Below are 22,115 nucleotides of genomic sequence, written 5' to 3'. Positions count from 1 at the left end.
TCAGCACTCCATCACCTTTGGGTACGTGGCTGCAAAGACTCACTCCCAGGGCCCAGAAGCAGAAAGTGCAAGTGGAGTGCGTGCCTGTGAGCAAAGCTGTGGAGGTATGCTGAGGAGAAAATGGTAAAATAAAATAATAATCAATCAATCAATATGTAAATAAATAAATAAGTACCCCTGATTCATACAGTACACACCAAAACCTGGGTCACTGATCCGTAATGCTCCCTCGAAGAAGACAAATGCCGACAATTCAACAGGAAAAAGGTGCTTTGTCCCAGAAAAAGGAAACATAAATTATCAAAAAGGAGATGCTAGGCCAATATCAGTGGTATGAACCCATCATGGCAGGGACTGGGAAACTCAAGTGGAAGGGTCACAAGTTCGATTCCAGCCTGGACAACACAACGTGTTGTCTCAAAGGAAAAGCATGAGGGGCAGGAGAGATGGCTCGACAGTTGAGAGCTCTGGCTGCTCTTTCAGGAGACCAGGGTTCGATTCTCAGCATCCACAAGGCTGGCAGCTCACAACCATCCCAACTCCAGTTCCTGAGGACCCAGTGCCCTCTACTGCCATATGTAGGTACTGTGTGCCATGTACATGGTTGCACAAGATATACAGGCAGTCAAAATACCCACGCACATAAAGTATAAATGAAAGAAAAGAATAGGTCCTTCTCTGATCTCCTTCAAGGGAATGGAAGCTCTCTGGAGGACAATCTAGCAGTGCCTATTAAAATAACAAATTCACAAAGGTTTGACTCAGCAACTCAGCTCCTGAGAATTCATCCAAGAAATGTGCAGTGTGAAATGAAGTTTCTAGAGTAACAATGACACTGATTTTATAAAAGCAGAAACAATAAGAGTCTGGTAGGCTAGTTATTACATAGCCACAAACTGGAATACTACACAGCTCTGAGCATGAATTAGGCAGCACTGCACATACTGAAGTAGACTGAAATATATTGTTCAGTGCAAAGAACAAGGTACAAGATACGTAGTGTTTCATGTTTAGGTGTTCTATTGCTATACAACTTAACAGCTTGTAATGACAGCTCAGTTTCTCACCTTGGATGAGAGTCAGTGGTAACAGCCCATCCCTGCCATCATGTGCAGTGACCTGAACCTCACTGGAGCTGGAGAATGACAGCTCACTCTTCACACGCCTGCTAACCTGGGCCTCGATGCCAGCTGGAAGGTCAGCTGGAGTTGGCAGACCAGTCCAGTTTGCCACATAGTTTTTTGTTATGGCTAGGTAGCGGATTCCAGTGTCACGGTGGCAAGCATTCCCTGAGAACAAGTCTTAACATGTAAGCACTGTTAAATCCCTGTTGGTCGTTGTCAGTCCCAATGCCCAACTGTTGGGATGGAAGGGAATTAACACAGGGCTTGAATAAAACCATTCGAGGCAAGAGACCGTTAGGCAGGCGGGTTATCCTTAGGGAAATGCCTAAGGAACCAACATGGTGTGAAGAGGATGGGCAGCTGAGGGACCAGACTGCACAGGAACAAGGAAGTCATTGTTACTACACAATATGCAATGCATATGAGTTAACATTCTGAAAATTAATTGATTTAAAAGTTAAAACAGTATGAAGGCAACAGAGGCCTGAGACGGCGACTTGACCAGGGTCAGCAATGATTAACACTGATTCAAGGGAAAAGACATCAAGAGTAGAAGAAAAACTAAGAGTCGACTGAAGAACATTCACTTGCATCTAGCATCATAGAAAATAGAAACTGCCTCCTTGTAGCAAGACACAGCCCTTCAACCATCTCATGTGCTGGAAGAAAATTCTATAGATATTTTTTTCTCTACTACCCACCCTCCATGAGCTGGTTCTAGCTCTGCCTGTGTTATCCCAAAGTCAGGCCTCATCACCAGAGCTCTCAATCCCTGCCCAGCTGATTCTACATATTCCTGGCAAAGGATTTGTGGAAGTGTTAGAGGAAATTGATCAGTCACAGACAATACTCAGTGCTCAGCCTGTTCTACACAGGCAGGCTTTCTACAACAGGCACTTAAGATACAAAGCCTTTCAAAGGACAGTTACGAAATGACCGTCAAGGGTCTCCTTTGCCTCTCTGTTGCAGTACTGAGTGAACCTTGGCCCTCCTGTGTGAACACTCTACCACAGAGCCACACCGCAGCGAGAACAATCTGTCAACAGTCACGTGGGGTGTTTGGATCGCTTTCGGGGTGGACAAGTGGTGTGTGCATGTTCTCAGCTCCATTCTTTAGCACTGTGTTTGCAGATAGAGTAGAAAGGAACTCTCCTGCTCGGGTTTATATTAAAAATCAACACAGCTTACACTGCAAGCTCTGAAAAAGAATCCTCGAGTTAGCAGGCTGGGGTTGAAAGTGTGCCGGGAAAAGGCCTGTAGGAGCCTCTGGTTCATCCCATTGCGCCTCAGGGCACCATCCTTGGGAACATCTGAAGACTTGAGAAGGAACGCCTGCCGGCTTCTGACAGAAACTCCCGTTTGTTTTCTGTTGTTTGAAGCAGGTGTCATTGCTACATTGTTACATTGCTATTGTCTGGGCTACAGCCCAGAGCAACGGCCACTCTGGGAAAGCAACAGATGTGCTACTTGGCCCAGCCTCACCTCAGAATTCTCTGGACATCAGATTCAACAGGCAGGAAGATGAAAATGATTGCCACACTCAAAGCATCTCACACAGGGCCAGGGGTACGGCTCTGCTTTGGGGGTGGGGGGAGGAGGAAGGAAGAAGGGGATCTTATCCAAATTATCCCAGGTATCCAGACAGACGGGTGTTACTCTCTTAATAGTCCCAATGTGGGAGAACTGATGTCTCTATGTTGAGCCACCTCAAGCATACAGGAATATATATACGCCTATGCATTAGCACAGACGTTTTGAGGTTTATCTTTAAGTGTTCTAGTGTTTTTAATTATATATTTTGAAACTTAAAATTTTTAATTTAAAAAAATAAATGTTATGTTTGTGTGTGTATGTGGCTTGCGTGTGTGCATTTGTGACATGTGTGTATGTGTGTGTGTGTGTGGTGTTTTGTGTGTACATGCACGTACACAGCATGCTTCCCTATGCATATGCATGAAGAGGTCACTGAGCTTCAAGGGTCTCTATTGCTCTTGTCCTTTTTTGAGACCGTCTCTCACTGAACCCGGAGCCTGCCTTTCAGCAAGCTGCCCGGAGAGCCCCCAGGAAGTGTCTTTCTTCACCCTGAGCGCTGGGGTTACAGTGGGTATTGATGTCCAGTTTTACAAGAGTGCTGAGGACGCGAGCTTAGGCCCTTACACCTGCACAGCTAGTTCCTTACGCATTAAGCCATCTCCCCTGCCCAAGTGAGTAAAATTAATTAATAAATAAATAGAGTTAGCAAACTTTCTCTTGTCTCTCTGTTTCGGTGTCTCTCTCAGTGTGTGCATGTGTTATTTTCAATATCAGCCAGCTAAATTTACAAAATAAAAATTCTGAGACAGTGGTACCCTCTCCAGCTGCCACTCCACACTGTCTCAGGATACCCTTTAGCAACACTCAGTGGGTGCAAGGCAGGGTCGGGGCAGAGACCAGGCTCCATGCTGTCATCTGGAACAGCCTAGGAAAATACCCTAACTCTAAGGTACACAGGCACACCCAGATTCCTGGCTCAGATGCAGAAGAGAGGTCCCACACAAAGCCCTCATAAGGCAGAGTCAGAGAATATTACAAAGACAAAGGCGCTCACGGCAAGCTGCCCTAGATTTCACACGTCCCTGCCCAAGGAGAAACTGGGAAAGAGTCTCTTGGAATTGTCTACAAATTCATCAAAAATAAATAAATAGCAATTGAAAATAATGGGAGGAATCCTGGAGGTTCAACCCAGGGCCTGAATGCACTGCTAAGCCTTATCTCTGGTCAATAATCGCCTCAGAGCATTGTGAGATGAAAGCAAAATAAAGAATCTTCAAATAAAACTGTTCCGGTTGCCAGGACCAAAGTACAGTGGTCCTTCAACAGATGCCAATCTCTCTCCTCCACCCCTCTCCCCCTAGAAGACTGGAGCGACCTCTAGGTGCAAACTTAACCCCAGTCCCAGTCGCCAGGGCCTCTCAGTTTGTGTTCTACTGCACTGACCTGGGACCTCCTTTCCAGGGTTCTAGCTAAAACTCCCGGTGACAATTCTTCCTCTGGCTGGGGAGGACCTTTCTCCTCCGAAGACGCCGATCGGGCCAAGCTCCCAAGCCCCGAGCTCCTCCTGAAGGTGCACCTCTTCTGCACAGACAGCAGTGTCACCTGGGGGTTACTCAGACTGGCCAGGAAAGAGTGTTCCAGGTTCTGGTGCATCTTGCCCTGAGCTTTCTCCATAGTAGGGTCCACCGTCGCTCCTTCCCTTCCCACAGTCCAGCTTCACCACACTTCTGGTACGGAGAGAAATGCTTTCAAAAGGTCTTGCTCATTAGCAGGGACAGGCACCCTTCCCAGCCAGAGAGGGGAAACTGCATGCAGGGAGCGGCAGTCTTCAGTCTGCGGCCAGCTCAGGAACTTGCACACACTGCATACCGCAGCCACTGTGGGCCTATTTGCTTTGTTTATCTCCACCCAATCCAACTGGCTGCCTCTTGCTCGCTCGGCACAGGTGTGGGCTGCTGTGCACCTCAGCACAAAATCCATACACACCGCAAGCACTGCATCCTGGGGCCCCAGGCGCCTAATCGTCTCCCAAAGCCAGGCACAGCTTCCTTTTGGCCACCTGTACTCCTAGAAACCTGGCTAGGGACAAAAGCGCTGGGCTAGCCAATTCCTTGTGGTGCCAAGCTGCAAGGGTTTTCCTGGAATAACTTCAGTGGCCTCTTCCAAGGCTCCAGTCCTGGCAGAGGACAGCCTGCTGGGCGAGAGAAGTGTCCCCCGGGCAGGGTTTGCATTCCCATGCAAACCATGTCTCCTGCAGCTTTGTTTCCCCTTGACTTCAGTGAGAACTGACTGCACAAACTCATGGCAACAGGGCTCATTCGTCCTTTATACTGGCACAAATAGTGAGAACTAATCCATAATTCAGGCTTCTCAGGCTACCTGCTGTTCCACCTGAGGATTAATAGACAGACAGAGACACGCACAGTGTGGAAATCCAGGCAGTTGCCCTCTGTAAGACGACAGGGCAGTCTCCATTCCCATCCCCCCACCTGACCCATAGGGCATGACTTCATGTCCCATGGGAGGAACCACTCAGACAGACAATAATCCTGGCAACAGCCACGGTTGGTGTGTGGAGGGTATACGATGCAGACTGAACTGAACCAGTACGTAAAGCAGCTACTCTGCTCTTGTCTGCATCAATCTTTGCAGCCAAATACATCACTTTCAGGTCGCTAGAACATGTATTTAGAACCCATGCCCTTCTGTGTCCACACAATGACACCCTTTCCCTACCTGAAAATGGTGTCAAGAACTCTGGATAAGAGATCTCTTCTTGGGCTAGTGGTAGCTCAGCGGTAGAGCCCAGGAGAAGCTGCTTAGCATGTTCTGCCCCAGGTTGCAGCTCCAGGAGTACAACCCCAACAACCATCTCATCCACCCACCTACCCACCTGCCAACCAACCCATCCACCCACCTACCCACCCAACAACCTGCCCACCTAACAACCAACCCATCTACCCACTCACCCAACAACTGCCCACTCATCAACCAACCAATCCATTCACCCACTCAACAACTGCCTACCCAACAACCAACCCATCTACCCACCTACCCAACAACTGCCCACCCACCAACCAACCAATCCATTCACCCACTCAACAACTGCCTACCCAACAACCAACCCATCTACCCACCTACCCAACAACTGCCCACCCACCAACCAACCAATCCATTCACCCACTCAACAACTGCCTACCCAACAACCAACCCATCTACCCACCTACCCAACAACTGCCCACTCACCAACCAACCAATCCATTCACCCACTCAACAACTGCCTACCCAACAACCAACCCATCTACCCACCTACCCAACAACTGCCCACTTACCAACCAACCCACCCACCAACCAACAGAAGCCTGTTTTCTTTGAAACCCACCAGTGGTCCACTTGCCAAGGGCATTCACTATTCTTTTCCTCTCATAAGGATCTGACATTGCCGTGCTTCTGAAACACAGTCAGTAAATCAACTCCTCCAAAATGAGTATGCACTTTATTTTTATCTCCCAAGTTCACAACCAAAACCAAAAGGGATCCTCGATCAGTCTCTAGGAAATGCTGGCCGTGCTAGAGCCCAACAATGGAGAGACAAGTGAGGCGCTAAGGGCTTGAGCTCCCAGCCTTCCAGCCAGAGCCCAACATTGCAACAGCAGAGACCGCTCAGAGCCTGCTTAGCGGGTGGACCTATTTCCTGGTGGGATGTCGGGTTCTTGCAAGCTTACTGGTCTTTGCATTTGATATACTGGGCAACACAAGTGGGTAACTGGAGTGTATCTCTTTAGTCTACTGTTACAAAATTTTAGACATTTTGGTAGAAGTCCTTACCCAGGGGTAACATGTCTTTTAAATACGAATCATTAAACGGTCTTAACTTTTCCTTGATGCTATAAGATCGTTACAAATACAAATGCCTCAGCATTGTGACTGGGAATGTATACTTGGGTTCTACCTGACTTGACTGCAGCCATCTTGAGTCATAACCAACATGATTCTACCCTGGTTGGTTTTCCACGGCTAGTTTTCTTCCTGTCACAAATGGTAAAAAAAAAAAAAAAAAAAAAAAAAAATTACAATGGTGTGGAACTCTATGACCAGACCCTGACCAGAGACTGTGCCCGACATCTTTGATATTAGCTTGAGATCAATCAGATACATGGATGAAGTCACTTCTGATTTGCCTGTACTGTGTGTTCATGGGGAGGCAGGGGTAAGGCCAACACTATCTGCACACGTACTCAGCCCTTCCTGTCAGGGAGATTGCAACTAGCAAGAACAGAACGTGCACTTGGCAAGACAGAGAAATTCTCTAACTCTGAGTGGCTGAGACCCAATTGCACACTTGGTAAAGGTCTGCACAATTTTTGCAACTTTTATAGGTCTGGTAACGGGGTGGTCTTTGAGTCCCATGTCCACCAAAAGGAATTTCCACCAGGCATGTTTACTGAAACAGACATTTTTGCACACAGATGTTATACGGCAGCTATACAAGTATATAAATTTTTGTTAGAGTTATCGAACTTCAATGTGGCCAAATTGTGAAGAAGGACAAAGTGGCCCAATGCATCTTGCCAACGTTGTCACATTAAATAAATCTCTTTTTTTCTGATTTCCACTTTTAATTTGGCTCTTATGATTATATCTAAGTACACTATAGCTGTTTGAAGACAACTACTAGAAGAGGGCAACAGATCTTATTACGGATGGTTGCGAGCCACCATATGATTGCTGGGATTTGAACTCAGGACCTTTGGAAGAGTAGTCAGTGCTCTTAACCACTGAGCCATCTCTCCAGCCCCTAATTTGGCTCTTTTAATTGATCTATTGCGAGTAGATGGTTAGACCGGCCTTGGGGCATATGTTATAAGCCCCTGAGTTGGACAGCATTAGTAGTAATGAAGGCATACAAGCTTTGGCAGGTAAAAGGATCTCGTTCTTAGCAAACAGGATCTGCAGTTTGACCTTTGCCAAGAGAGCTGTGGTAACTACTCCTCTAGGTGGTGTTTACTTTTCCCAGAAAAAGGGGTAGGGTCTTTAACAAGCCGGCAAAAATCAGCACGCTTTAGTAAAACTTTAACTCGTTTACTTCTCTACTAACTCTCTGCTTACTAGTCAAAGATTTCTATTAAGCTCTTATAACATAGAGCAATAGCTTGGTTTTCTTAGGTGTATCTATGAGATGTGTGTGTGTGTGTGTGTGTGTGTGTGTGTGTGTGTGTGTGTGTTTTCTCAATATCTCCTATTCATTGTCATTGTTGGAGCCAAATACCCTTTGTCCACCAACTCTCAAGCTGATTATCCCCTCTTCCTGCCACCGCCCAGTAGGTCCTCAGTGATGGCTAAGCTCTGGAACACAAGGATCTTCCATCTATACTAACGAGCAAATGTCAGATATTACATAAGCCTGTTTAAATATATCTAAACAAATTAGTTGACCTCTATGTATAAAGCAGGGTGTGCTTTTTTTTTTTTTCCTAGAATTCTTTAGGGTTTTTCAGTTCTGTTTTTCTTTTTTGGACAGAATCTTACTATAGTCCCAGGTGGCCTTAAACTTATCTTATAGACCAGCCTGGCCTCAAACTTGTGGCAATCCTCCCGCCTCTGCTTTCTGAATACCAGAATTATAAGCATGTGCCCCACATGCCTGAAGCTCTACCGAGAATTTCATGGTGCTTTTCTGTCCCCTTTATATAAATCCAAGGGCACACTCTACTATTCATTCTAGAACAATAGGTCTTCAAAGTGTCTTCTTGCACCTCTGTGTTCTGACTCTCACATGTGTAAAGTTTGCTATTTCTGAAAACGAAATTCATATATGTATATGAATTCATACATATATGCCACATACACTACTTGCTGTCCCCAACAACTATTTTGTAAGCTGAGAAGCCTGGGCCCCAAAGGCAGATGGGCAGCTCCTGTTTCCATGAGCCCCTAGGACAAAAGGGCCCTGTTTAGGGGAGGGACACCTGGCAAAGAAAACATTTCAGCACTCAAAAAGATTACCAGCTCAACCCAGAGGAGCTTTCACTAGGAAGGGCCTCCAAGAAAGACCCTGGGGCGGGCCGGGCCAGCCCTCTAAGGCACAAGAGGAGGCTCAGATTCTGTGACAGGACAGGACCAGAGAATCTGACACTAAGCTGTGTGCTGGGCACAGAGGCCTGGAAGTTTCCCACACTGAAAGTATGGTTAGCACAAACACCGCATTCACCGCAGCTAAGGGCCCAACGCTCATCCATCATCCATGACAGAACATAGGTCACTAAGAGTGTAAGCCGGATGTTAAATGTATGCACGGCACAAGATCCCAGAAATCTTTCTCCAGGTCCTAACCATGCGGCTCTGCCTGATGCTCTCCTCCATGCACTCTCCCAGCCTTGCTAGATCTAGCCCGGCTTCTACATCCAGTGTCCTAGCCCAGTTTGGCCACCTCTGCCTGAATCATAAGCAATTTCTAGGTTTCTGGTCATTCCCTGCCCTGCCCTGCCCTGCCTAGCCCCCAACTCATAAACTCATCCCATACCACACAAAACGTCTGCAAGTAGCAGTATCTGACCCCACGCTCCAGGCTGGAACTGGAATACACATTCTATACAGGAACACAGCCACATCTGTCCACCTGACTTCACTCCACCTAAGCCATTTCCAACCTCTGGGCTCCACCTGCTCACACATGCTCTCTTCTGCCCCAGACACAGAACAAAAGAAGTATATGCCCAGATCTCACAGCAAAAACGGCAAACAATATGGGAGACCAAGGCCGTCTCTCCCAGCCACAATCCACCAGCCCTGTAGAAAAGTTGCCCATAAGAATTAAATTTATGGGAGGGGATAGGGGATTTTCAAGGGGAAACTAGGAAAGGGAATAACATTTGAAATGTAAATAAAGGAAATATCAAATAAAAAAATTAAATTTATGAGTCCCAAGGCACAGCATTTAAAAGAACAATCACAAACTTCATCAAAGAACTCAAGGAGTTTAAAGCAGACGTAAAGAAACAGCTCAGTGGAACTAAGGAGAAAGAGCTTAAGGAGAACCAATGCCTGAGTGATGCCCAACAAACCATGAACAGCCAGGTGCGGTGCTGTACCTCCCAGTGGTTGGAGGCAGAGGCAGGCAGATCTGAGTTCAAGGCCAGCCGGGTATACATAGTGCATTCTATAACAGTCTGGGCTGTACAACACTGAGATCTTGTCTCAAAAAAAAAAACAAATAAACAAACAAACAAAAATAAAAGAGCAAAGAAGAGGAGGAGGAAAGGAGGAGGGAGAGGAAGAAGAAAGTGAGGAGGGAGGAAGCCCAAATAATCCAAGGCTTGAGAACAAAATTCAATAAAGACATAGAAACACTTGGGGCTGGAATTTATTTTTTATTAGGTATTTTCCTCGTTTACATTTTCAATGCTATCCCAAAAGTCCCCCATACCCACCCCCCCAACCCCCTACCCACCCACTCCCCCTTTTTGGCCCTGGGGTTCCCCTGTACTGGGGCATATAAAGTTTGCAAGTCCAATGGGCCTCTCTTTGCAGTGATGGCCGACTAGGCCATCTTTTGATACATATGCAGCTAGAGACAAGAGCTCCGGGGTACTGGTTAGTTCATATTGTTGTTCCACCTATAGGGTTGCAGATCCCTTTAGCTCCTTGGTTAATTTCTCTAGCTCCTCCATTGGGGGCCGTGTGATCCATCCAATAGCTGACTGTGATCATCCACTTCTGTGTTTGCTAGGCCCCGGAATAGTCTCACAAGAGACAGCTATATCTGGGTCCTTTCAGCAAAATCTTGCTAGTGTAAGCAATGGTGTCAGTGTTTGGAAGCTGATTATGGGATGGATCCCTGCATATGGCAATCACTAGATGGTCCATCCTTTCGTCACAGCTCCTAATTTTGTCTCTGTAACTCCTTCCATGGGTGTTTTGTTCCCATTTCTAAGAAGGGGCAAAGTGTCCACACTTTGGTCTTCATTCTTCTTGAATTTCATGCGTTAAGCAAATTGTATCTTATATCTTGGGTATCCTAAGTTTCTGGGCTAATATCCACTTATCAGTGAGTACATATTGTGGGAGTTCCTTTGTGATTGGGTTACCTCACTCAGGATGATGCCCTCCAGGTCCATCCATTTGCCTAGGAATTTCATAAATTCATTTTTTTTAATAGCTGAGTAGTACTCCATTGTGTAAATGTACCACATTTTCTGTATCCATTCCTCTGTTGAGGGACATCTGGGTTCTTTCCAGCTTCTGGCTATTATAAATAAGGCTGCTATGAACATAGTGGAGCATGTGTCCTTCTTACTGGTTGGGACATCTTCTGGATATATGCCCAGGAGAGGTATTGCGGGATCCTCCGGTAGTACTATGTCCAATTTTCTGAGGAACCACCAGACTGATTTCCAGAGTGGTTGTACAAGTTTGCAATCCCACCAACAATGGAGGAGTGTTCCTCTTTCTCCACATCCTCGCCAGCATCTGCTGAATTTTTTATCTTAGCCATTCTGACTGGAGTGAAGTGGAATCTCAGGGTTGTTTTGATTTGCATTTCCCTGATGATTAAGGATGCTGAACATTTTTTCAGGTGCTTCTCAGCCATTCGGTATTCCTCAGGTGAGAATTCTTTGTTCAGGTCTGAGCCCCATTTTTTAATGGGGTCAAACAATTTTTTATGGCCAGTTCTTAATACTATTCATACACACAGACACAGACAGACAGAGAGACACACACACATACACACACACACACAGAGAAGGAGCACTCCCAGACACCTTCTATGAAGCTAGTATTATTCTTCTAATAGCAAATCCTGGTATAGGCACACAAACACAGAAAGAAAAAAAAAACTGTTGATGAACTTGGAGGCAAAAATACTCAATAAAATACTTACAAACAAAATACAGGCAAACATCAAAAGAATTAGTCACACACCATGACCAAGTTGGATTTATCCCTGAAACACAAGGATGGTTCAACATATACTAATCAATAAATGTAATAAACCACATAAGTGGGCTTGAATACAAAAATCACATGATCATCTCACAAAATCCAGACAAGGTCTCTGGCCAAATCCAACATGCCTTCGTGATAAAAGTCCAAAAGGATGTAGGGCCAGAGGGAGCATACCACAACAAAACAACATCCATGTAAAAGGAACCCACAGCTGACATCATCCCAAACAGAGAAAAGCATGAAGCAATCCCCTGAAGTCAGGAGTGAGACAGGGTCGTCCACCATCCCCACTCCTCTTCAATATGGCGCCCAACACACTAGCTGAAGCAATGAAGTAGCAAGAGAAGGAAATTAAAGGGATCCAAAGAAGAAGTCAAACTCTCCCTATTAGCAGATGATATGACAGAATACAGTAGAGACCCCAAATTTTCTGATAAAAAACTTCTAGAAACGATCAACAAATTCAGCAATGTGGCAAAATACAGAATCAACTTGTCCAAATCAAAAGCTTTTCTATACACCAACAACAGACAAACAGAGAAAGATCATGGACACACCCCCATTCACACCAGCCTCAAAGAAAATACAATCATGATGATGCACCTAGCCAGAGAAGCAGAAGACCTCTACAGTGAAAACGTTAAACCCTTCAGGAGCTAGATAGAGAACGACACCAGAAAAACGGAAAGACATCCAATGTTCATGGATAGAATTATTATTGTAAAAAAAAAATGATCTTTTACCTAGTGCTATTTACAGAGTCAATGCAATTACAATCAAAATCCCCCATTTCATTCTTCACAAAAAACAGAAAAAGCTATTCTAAAAGTCACATGAAATCACACAGGGCATCCCATATAACCAAAGCCATCCTCAGCAAAAAAAAGTGCAGAGCTGGAGGGACTCCCATTTCCTATCTTATGATCTATTACAGAGCCCACGTAATAAAGCAATATGGCTCTGGTACAATAACAGACATGTAGGCCAATGAAACAAAATCAAAGACTCAAACACGAGTTCATCTACCTTTCCTACAATTCCTGTAATATTATATTTATAATATAATATAAATAATTATAACTGCAAAATAAGAAATAAATTTAAAAAGACTCTACAGGAGCACAAGAAACATTTGCCCTTAGAACAGAAGACAGCAGCATTCAGTTATGAAAATATTCATTTAATCTTCAGGCACCTGGGCAGAGCATGAACGGCTCCTGGCCAAAGTTCCCCATGGAAGCAGTGCTTTCCAAGTTAGCTCAGTAGGAGTTTTACACTGTAAATAGGAAATGGAAATCAGCCAACCAGCCATCAGCAAGCTCACTGGACAGTTCTTAAAGTTCTATTTCTGTAAACAGCCTGCAGGGGGGAAATAACGGCAGTTAAATTGTGGGAAGACTAGATGGGGCCCAAACGAGAAACACTTAGACTATCAAAGTAAAAGGCAATGCTTCAGTCCCAGGTCACTGCAGACACAGCCCCTCCCTGGCTACTCTCCACTCCAGCTCTGCTGTAAACTCCAACGGATGCACAGGACTCTGCAGGAAGCCAGTGAAATAACCCTTCCCCATCCCGACCTAACCCCTTAGTCACTGCCTATGCCCTCAGGCTTCACCATTAACCTAGAGAGATCTCTGGTGCCACCTGGAGGCCAAACTACCTCCCAGTCCCTCATTCTTCCCACCACTGGTGGTCAGCTGCCAGGTGACACATTCTCCTAGGATCTTTCCTTTCTAATCCACTCTGAAGCCTTTATTAGAGTCTTGTAGGTCCCAAAGCACAAAGTGCGGGGATGCCACCCTATCCCCCTCCCGCCCATCCCCCAGCCCTCTCCCCTCCCCAGCTTATCCTATAGATCTCTCTTCTTCAAATGTATATATATATTCTCTGGAAATCTCACCTTCCTTAGTCTGATCAGACTGTATAACAAAGGACCTTAGACTGGGTCTCCTATGAATGGCAATTAACTTTTCTCATTGTTTAGAGGTCAAGAGTCTAAGATCAAGGTGAACAGATGTGGGGTCTATTGGACACTGCTCCCTATTTCAAAGAGGCATAACCTGGTTGCATCCTGATAGGGCACAAGAGCTGAGGGACTCACTCCTTCGAGCCTCCTTTCTAAATTAACATTTTTTTTTTGAGATTAGATAGTTACTTCATTACTTTTGTTTTAGAGTTTTAATGGAAACTCTGTGAAGAGACACTATGACCAAGGCAACTCCTATAAAGAACAACATTTTATTGGGGCTGGCTTGTAGGTTCAGTCCATTATCATCAAAGCAGAAGTATGGCAGCATCCAGGCAAACACGGTACTGGAGAAGTTGAGAGTTCTACATCTTCATCAGAAGGCAACTAGGAGAAGACAGACTTCTAGGCAGTTGTAGTCTCAAAGCCTACCTCCAATGACACTTCTCCTCCAACAAGGCCATACCTCCTAATAGTGCCACTCCCTGGGCCAAGCATATTCAAACCACCACATTCCACCTCCTGGCCCCCATAGGCTTGTTCAAACACATAAGTCTACTGGGGGCCATATCTAGCCATAGCATAATGCAAAAATGCATTTAGTCCAACTTCCAAAGTCTCTAGATTCTATCACAGTCTCAATAATGTTTAAAAGTCTCTTCTGAGATTCATCCACTCATTTAACTGTAATCCCCTATAAAGTCAAAAGCAAAAAGGCAAATCACATACGTCCAACATCACAGCATATACCTGACCATTCCTAAATGACAGAGTGAGGATATCTTGGACAAAGGCAAGACCAAAAACCGGCTTGTCAAACTCCAAACTCTGCATCTCCATGCTCGATGTCAAAGCACGCTTCAGATCTCCAACTCCTTTCATCCTTGTTGCCAGGTCTGGCATTCAGCAGCAACAAACTTCATTCTCTTGGGCTGGTTCCACTCCCTGTTAGCAGCTTTTCTCGGCAGGTAATCTATAGCTGTGACATCTCTAACATCTTGGGGTATCCAAGGCAATGTCTGGGATCTACACATGATCTTCTGTGCTCCTCCAAAGGGTTTGGGTCACATCTCCAGCTCTGTCCTCTGTAGCACTCTAGGCTCTGGTTGACTCTACTCCACTGTTGCTGCTGTTCTTGTTGATCGTCCCATAGTACTGGTATCTCCAATATGCTGTGGGCTTCTGATGCAACTAGGCTTCGCTAAAAGCCTCTCACGGTGCCAGGCCTCAACTTCTTTGCATGGCCCCTTCAGTTGTGGGCCATTACATCAACTGCACCTGAGGCTGCACCTTCACCAACAGCCTTCTCTGACTTCTCAGTGCCAAGCCTCAGCTTCTCTCCATGACCCCTTCATGCCTTCAAAACCAGTACCACCTGGGTGACTCTTACACATTACCAAATCCAGCTGCAGCATGAGGTACAACTTGGCTATCTCTGGAATACAACTTCTTTGTGCTCCCAGAAAACACTTCCCAAAAGATTTCACTTCAATGATGCTGGTCTCTCCTTAATCACCGGAGATTCAAACCACCACACAACTCCCCTTCCCTTTTCAAGCCCTTTTGTAAGGGCACCAGTCCCACTAGGTCTACCCTTGTGAGCTAATTGTTTCCAAACACCTGATTCCAACCCAGGAATCTGGAGAAGTTATAACACGTTCATTCCCTGGCACCGCTTACAGCCAACAACTCCCAAACTCAGGAACCCAATGCTTTTGTCACCATCTCCCTTGGATGTCTAACATGCACAACAAACTTAGCAATTCTACAACTGCACTTCTATTTTCTCCTGTTCCCTGTTCCTTCCATGGCCTTCACTGGTACCTGAAATCCCTCCCAGCGATAGCCCAGGATGCACTACTGATAAGAAGTACTCCTTTCAAATCCAGCAGTGTATGTTCAGGAAATGCTGTAAGTTCTACCTTTAAAAGACAGTGAGCAGCAAACACCTGGGCACTTAAAAAAAATATTCACATGGGTGCTTTGCTTACATGTATGTTTGTGTACCATTTGCACGCTTGATCTCATCGGTAGCCAGAATAGGAAGCCAGATCTCCAGGACCTGGAGTTATGAATGATTGTGGGTGCTGAGCTGATAATCAAACCCAGTTCATTTCTCCAGTGCTCTGAGTAACTGAGCATCCCTCCAGCCCAGAGTCAGTGCATCTCAGCAGTACTCTTTTTAAAACTTCTAAAGTGGGCTTGCAAGGATGTGCCTGTAGTCCCAGCACTCAGGAGGCTGCAGAAGGAAGACTGCTACAAGTTTGAGGCCAGCCTGAGTTACACAGCACGTGCTAGGTCGGCAATGGCAACTAACAGGTCCCTTCTATAATGACTGAAAAGAGAGAAATTCCTAAGGGACCTCTGGCTTCTCAACACAAAAGTCAGAAGCCCTTTAATAGGAAATTGTTATTCCCCTGAGATGGTCCCTACACTCAAGAGTAGAACTTAAAATATAGTGACAATTTTGGGGCTTGGGGTTCTTTAAAAAGCACAAAAATGTTAAAAGAATGTGTTCTCTTTTTAATCCTAGGTGTGGGACATGGGGCTGCTTCCGACTGTCCACAGCAGCTGACTAGGAAATGCCTCATGCTCTAGCAGGGGTGTGATTTTGCCAGCTACAGATAGTTTCAGAGACTGTGTGACTTTGGAATTCTGGGAACGTTTTAGTTGGAATATAAATGCTTAGGGGTCAAAAGGTGGGGTGGGTTGTTGGTTGGTTGTGGTTTGTTAAGTAGTAATACACAAAGAAGAAACAAGAAGAAATCAGTTTTTCTGGTGGCAAAGATCAAACTTGTCCCAAGGAACTAAATCAATATCCCTAATCGGCAGGAAGTAGTCTATTGATAACAGTGATGCCTTTTGGACCCCTATTCTATTCAGGGATCTTTCTCTTCCTCTCTATCCTATTTTTGCTCTCTTATCTAGTGTAAGGGGCTTGGAAGGGTAGAGAAAGGTGGAAGAAAAAGGAACCCAGAAGGTAGCCAAAGTCAGCCACACTAAGGTCCTTACAATGACCGGTATGACTGTGGAGTGATCTGCCCCATTTCTTGCAATCTCATAGACCCAGACCAGTCCCTTGCGCTGGGATGGCCACTCTCATCTTCCTGTTCCTTAGACCTACCTGCTTCCTCTTACCAACATCCCACATGCAGATCCTCATCTCAAAGCTTCATTCACACATTACCTCCTCACTCCCCCCAAACTACTCCATTTAAACCTGGAACACTCACAACTCCCTAGCAACCCTCCCTGCCTTGTTTCTCCCCTAGAGTAGTCAGCCACCGCGGGCTGAGGTCAGACATGCTTTATTGACTTGTTGGCTGTCAACAAATATCTATAGGCAGGACATAAACTCCACAGGGGACGAGTCCTTTGTCAAGCTGTTCTACCACCTGCTGTGTCCCCACTCACTGCTAAAAACAGTGCTGGACTTAGTTTCTCAGCATTTGCTGAGTACACGGATGAACTTCTGTGATTGTGGAGAACTGGAATATTGCTAGGTGCTGAGCCAACTTACAATTTTGGGTTCTCTTTAGCCTTAATAACTGTTGCTTGACCTAACATCCATCCTTGCCTGTTAGGTAAGTCATTCTGGAATGTGAAGACCTCTAACGTCCCCCAACCACAGGCTAAGAATACCATCAGAGAGCATGGAGGGCACAGAGCACAGCGGGTTTCCTCCTCCACTGTACCCCACCTATCTGACTCTCCTACAATGTAATTTTAGTTTTCACTGTTCCGTGTCTATACAAACATTACGAAACCATTATCATGTCAGAGCATGGTACTTAGGGTATCTGTGCTTCCCCACCATTGTTGCTCACACTTGGCTTCAGAATAAACCATCCTGTTCTCTTCTGGAAGTGATTGGCTGAGTTTTGCAATTCAAGGGTTGGAGAGATGGCTCAGTGGTCAAGAGCACTGAACGCTCTTCCAAAGGTTTTGAGTTCAATTCCCAGCAACCACATGGGGGCTCACAATCATCTATAATAGGATCTGATGCCCTCTTCTGGTGTGTCTGAAGATAGATAAAATGTACTCATACAAATAAAATAAATAAATCTTTAAAAAACAATAATTCAAAAACAAAATCAAAGTCAGGTCTCTGGAAAAAGTCCTAATGACTTTGAACAAATGAAGAAACATTAATGCAAGAAAATCTGCTTACAATTGATCATAAAAACGGCTGTATATTAAACCAGCAAGACGACTCCACCATACATGAAAAAGTACCATTTCTCCCATTTCCAAAGATTCTGCTGTTTCTGGAAGACTCAGGAGGAAGGATTAAGAACAATGACTGACTCAGCACTTTCAGCCAATGCAGAGGAGACCAGGAGAATCAAAATCAAAGTGTAGGTGCTCTCAGCTTGTTCCTACTTACATGCCTGCAGAAGTGCCACGGGAACCCTGGGCCCCTTGTCTTGAAATCTATGTGCCTTGCAGGGCCTGCCACTCAGGACCTGGAATGAGAGTGGCAGCCTCACAGGTCTCTGAGATGCCCTCAAGATCTGGCTTCCTTCCAAGCACGTTAATCTCCCATCAATCGCCCAGGCACACCTCTGATGCAGTCAGGCTAAGGATGGTCCATCCGGGTTCTGCTTCCCTGTGGATGGTGCAGCTATCCTGGTTCCATGCTCTGAGAGATCACAAGAGGCCCTGCAGCACTCCACACTTGGCTTAACGGTGTGTTTCCTACCGAGTAGCTTAGTCCATTACTGTATGGATCTCTGTAGCCACAATTCATCCATCTTTGCCATGCTGTAACAAGGACGGCCTTCCCTCTGGTTCCCTCTGGTTCCCTCCAGTTCCCAGTGAGACTCTTCTCATTTCTACCTAAGCTTTTCTGCTCATATTTCTGCCAACACTCTGCTCAGCTACTCAAATGTCTCTACGAAGATCCAAGCTTTTTCTACACACAAGCTCCCTTCTGGGCCCCCCAGAACCACCCTCAACGCCTTGTTTTAGATTAATCTATGGTTTTTCTCGCCTGATCTTCCAAACTCTTCCAGCATCTACCTATGTCCCAATTCCAGGTACTTGTTACAACAACACTCTTCATTATCAATCTCCTAGTGTATCTGGGCAACTATAACAAACAACAGCATCATTTATAAAGAACAGAATTATATATCTCACCATTATAAGGAAGGCAAGAAGTCCCAGATCAGAGCCTAGGTGAGTGTCTAGTAAGAGAGGCTTTTTATTCGAGGTGGTGACTTGTTGCACTCTCTGGGGAGAAGAACCAGCGTTCTCATCATTTCCCGATAAGAAAGAACAGGGCCGGAGGCAGGGAGCAAACACTTTCTGTTAAGACTTTCCGCCTGAGCACTTAATCCCAATTTCACGAGGACTGCTCACTGCTCCGTAACCTCCTAAGGGGCATCTCTCTTAATACTGTTGTACTGGGGTTTCATTTCAACATGAACTTACAAATGAAAACATTTAAGCCAGAGAAAGGATACTACCATAAAAAAAATGGATACGCCCTGGCATTCGTGGAAGGTAGAGGAGAGGTTTCAGGTCACTGATGATGGCAAAGGCAGAAAGTGCTCAGAAAAGCAGGGCAGGATTGCCGTCTGTGCACAAACAGGCTCGGCAAAGGCTGACAGCACAACTGCTCCTACAGGAAGACCACAGACCGCCCGTGCCCTCCAACTGCCCTCCGCAGCATCTTACACAGCATCTTACCTAGGAAGAAACATTACTGCTGCCATGTCTAGTGAAAACACAAAATACACTGGTATCATTCTTTTTTATTGATCTTAGACATCAGCAAAACTAGATAGCACATTGTTCATCTATCCACATACACATAGCAATGGTTTTTAAATGCAAAGGGCTGAATTACAGGGGCTACAGGTATAGCTCAGTGGTAGAGTATGTGTTTGGTACACCTGTGGCTCTGAGTTCGAATCCAAATACTACAACCTGGGTTAAAACAAGTGCAAAACAGAGAAAGGCAGTTTTCGTCTATGGTGCTCTTTGCCTGCTTGCCCTGACTCTGGCTGCCAAGTTGAATCCTTCACTAGTATTAGGGCCTACTTCCTCAGAATTCTCGAGTATACCAAAGACCTGTGACGTCCAACTTCATGGACAGAACAACTACTGGGTTCTTGTACTTGCCATTGGAATAGCCGAACCACAGTCTATAACCCACTATAATAAGTCCCATTTACAGAGAGAGAAGGGGGTTCATTCTATCGCTTCTTATTCTCTAGAGAACCCTGACTGATACAGGGAGAAAGGTGTACGTGTCATGTATGAGGTGCACGCATGAGTGTGTGAGTGGGCAGGTGCATGCATCCATGTGTGTGTGAGTGAGCAGGTGCATGCATCCATGTGTGTGTGAGTGGGCAGGTGCATGCATCCATGTGTGTGTGAGTGTGCAGGTGCATGCATCCATGTGTGTGTGAGTGTGCAGGTGCATGCATCCATGCATGTGAGTGTGTAAGTGCATGCACCCATGTGTGTGAGTGTGCAGGTGCATGCACCCATGTGTGTGAGTGTGCAGGTGCATGCATCCATGTGTGTGAGTGTGCAGGTGCATGCACCCATGTGTGTGAGTGTGCAGGTGCATGCACCCATGTGTGTGAGTGTGCAGGTGCATGCATCTATGCATGTATGTGTGGAGACCGGAAGAGGACATAGGATGCTTTCCTCTATCACTCTCTACCTTCTCCTTTAAGTCAGGCTCTCTCACTGAAATGGAAGCTAGCCATTTTAGCTAGGCCAGCTGGTCAGCTAGTTCCTATCAGCCTGTTTCTGTCCCCACCTCCCACAGTGCGGGGATAACAGGTGACCACTGCCATGTCCAGCTTTCTACATGTGTGCTGAGAATTCCAACTCATGTCCTCACACTTGCCCAAGTGCTCATACCCTCTCCTTGGCTCCGATACTCTTTTTCTTTTACCATTAATTTACTTATTTAGTCATGTAACATCCCAACTTCAGCCCCCTTCCTCTTCTCTCAGTGTCCCCCTCATACCTCCTCCAATTCCCCACTCCCCTTCTCTGAGGAGAAAGGAAAGGCCCCCATGGGTTCCCTGCCCTTGACACATCAAGTCCCAGCAGGACAAGGCACATCCTCTCCCACTGAGGCCAGACAAGGCCCCCCAGCTAAGGGAAAGGGACCCAAGGACAAACAATAGAATCACAGACAGCCCCAGCTCCAGTTGTTAGGGGACTCACATGAAGACCAAGCTGCACATCTGCTACATATGTGTGGGAGGCCTAGGTCTATCCCGTGCATGCTCTTTGGTTGGTGGTTCAGTCTCTGTGAGCCTCCACGGGCTCTGATTAGTTTTCTCTGTAGGTCTTCTTGTGGTGTCCGCGCCCTCCCTCCAGCTCCCTCAACCCTTCCCTCTTCTTAGGTCAGGTGAGGTACAGAGGCATAACTTAAAATTACATTTTATAACTGTATATACATGATTATATGTATTTCTTTCATAGCCAATAAATTGACAGAATAATGAGAAAAGCGCAAGGTGATCAAAGGGAGGGGGGTCTTTCCGTAAGGGAAACAGGTACAACAGCTAGGGCAGGGCACGAGGCGATGGGAGAGACGTCAGAATAAATCTCGGTGGATGGCTGTGTCATGTGCAGAGGGAGGTGAAGAGGGGAATAGGACCAAGATTCCAGGCAGGTAGAGAGGAGGGTCAAAGGTATTCGCAAAGAGCATGACCTTGAAAAGAAGCCAGATGTGTTCATTAGTTCCACAGAAAAGGATAAAAAGCGGCTCGTATAGCTCGGTGACTCGTAGCGGGATGAGGCAGAAGGACTGGGGGTTCAAGGCCAGGCTAGCCTACAGATCGGGACATGGCCTCAAAGAAAAAGAAAAAGGAAAGAGGAAAAAAAAACAAAACAAAACAAAAAAAAACAAACAAACAAAAACCAAGTAGTAGATCTAAATAACAATTAGGTGTTTGGGGAGAGGCGGTGAAGCCAGGGAGAAAAGTTAAAGACAGCACACCCAATGGTACTAATTTTCTACAAGTAAGAAAGAGTAAGAAGAGTCCAGACTGAGCCAGGCCCCTCCTAGGAGCAGACAGCGTATAAGCTGTAAAGCGCAAGTCAGAGGGACAGCTGAGATAAGGAACACGCTGCTGGCACAACCAGCTACTCAGTCACAGGACTATTTGGCACCAGCAAAACTTACATTCTGAAAAGGGCAGATTTCACAATCTCTGGTCACTATTTGGCTAGGGGGTGCAGCTCTGTGTGCAAGCACAAGGCCCTGGGTTCCGGCTTGCCCTGGCTGGTTTTTAATGTCAACTCGACACAGGCTACAGTCATTCTGGAAGCAGGAAAACTCAACTGTGGCAACCCTGTGGGGCAGTTTTTACATTAATAATTGATGTGGTTGGGTTAATCCCACAGGGAGTGGCACGGGGTCGGGGTGTGTGTGTGTGTGTGTGTGTGTGTGTACTAGATGATTAAGAAAGCAGGCTGAGCAAACCATGGGGGAGCAAGGCAGTAAGCAGCACCCCTCCATGGCCTCGCCATCAGTTCCTGCTTCCAGGTTCCTGCCCTATTTGAGTACC

General features: G+C 45.9%; 1 protein-coding gene across 4 annotated transcripts in view; it reads right to left on the bottom strand.

Annotated features, from left to right (window-relative positions):
* The window catches only part of Atp7b (ATPase copper transporting beta), a 70,453-nt gene that overhangs the window by 43,386 nt on the left and 4,952 nt on the right, over positions 1-22,115 (bottom strand). Inside the window, exon 1 of one of the 4 annotated variants that reach the window (XM_085844113.1) lies at positions 4,101-4,489. The exons of the other annotated variants lie outside the window; for them this stretch is intronic. Within the exon in view, the coding sequence (XP_085700239.1) occupies positions 4,101-4,331 (231 nt within the window). The 5' untranslated portion in view covers positions 4,332-4,489. Of the gene's footprint in view, positions 1-4,100; positions 4,490-22,115 lie in introns of those variants that run through there. 4 annotated transcript variants of the gene reach the window in all.

This window comes from Mus caroli, unplaced genomic scaffold, assembly GCF_978045245.1.
Source record: "Mus caroli unplaced genomic scaffold, Mus_caroli_1 scaffold_10, whole genome shotgun sequence".
Lineage (NCBI taxonomy): Eukaryota > Metazoa > Chordata > Mammalia > Rodentia > Muridae > Mus > Mus caroli.
This window is presented reverse-complemented; position numbering and strand designations above follow the sequence as displayed.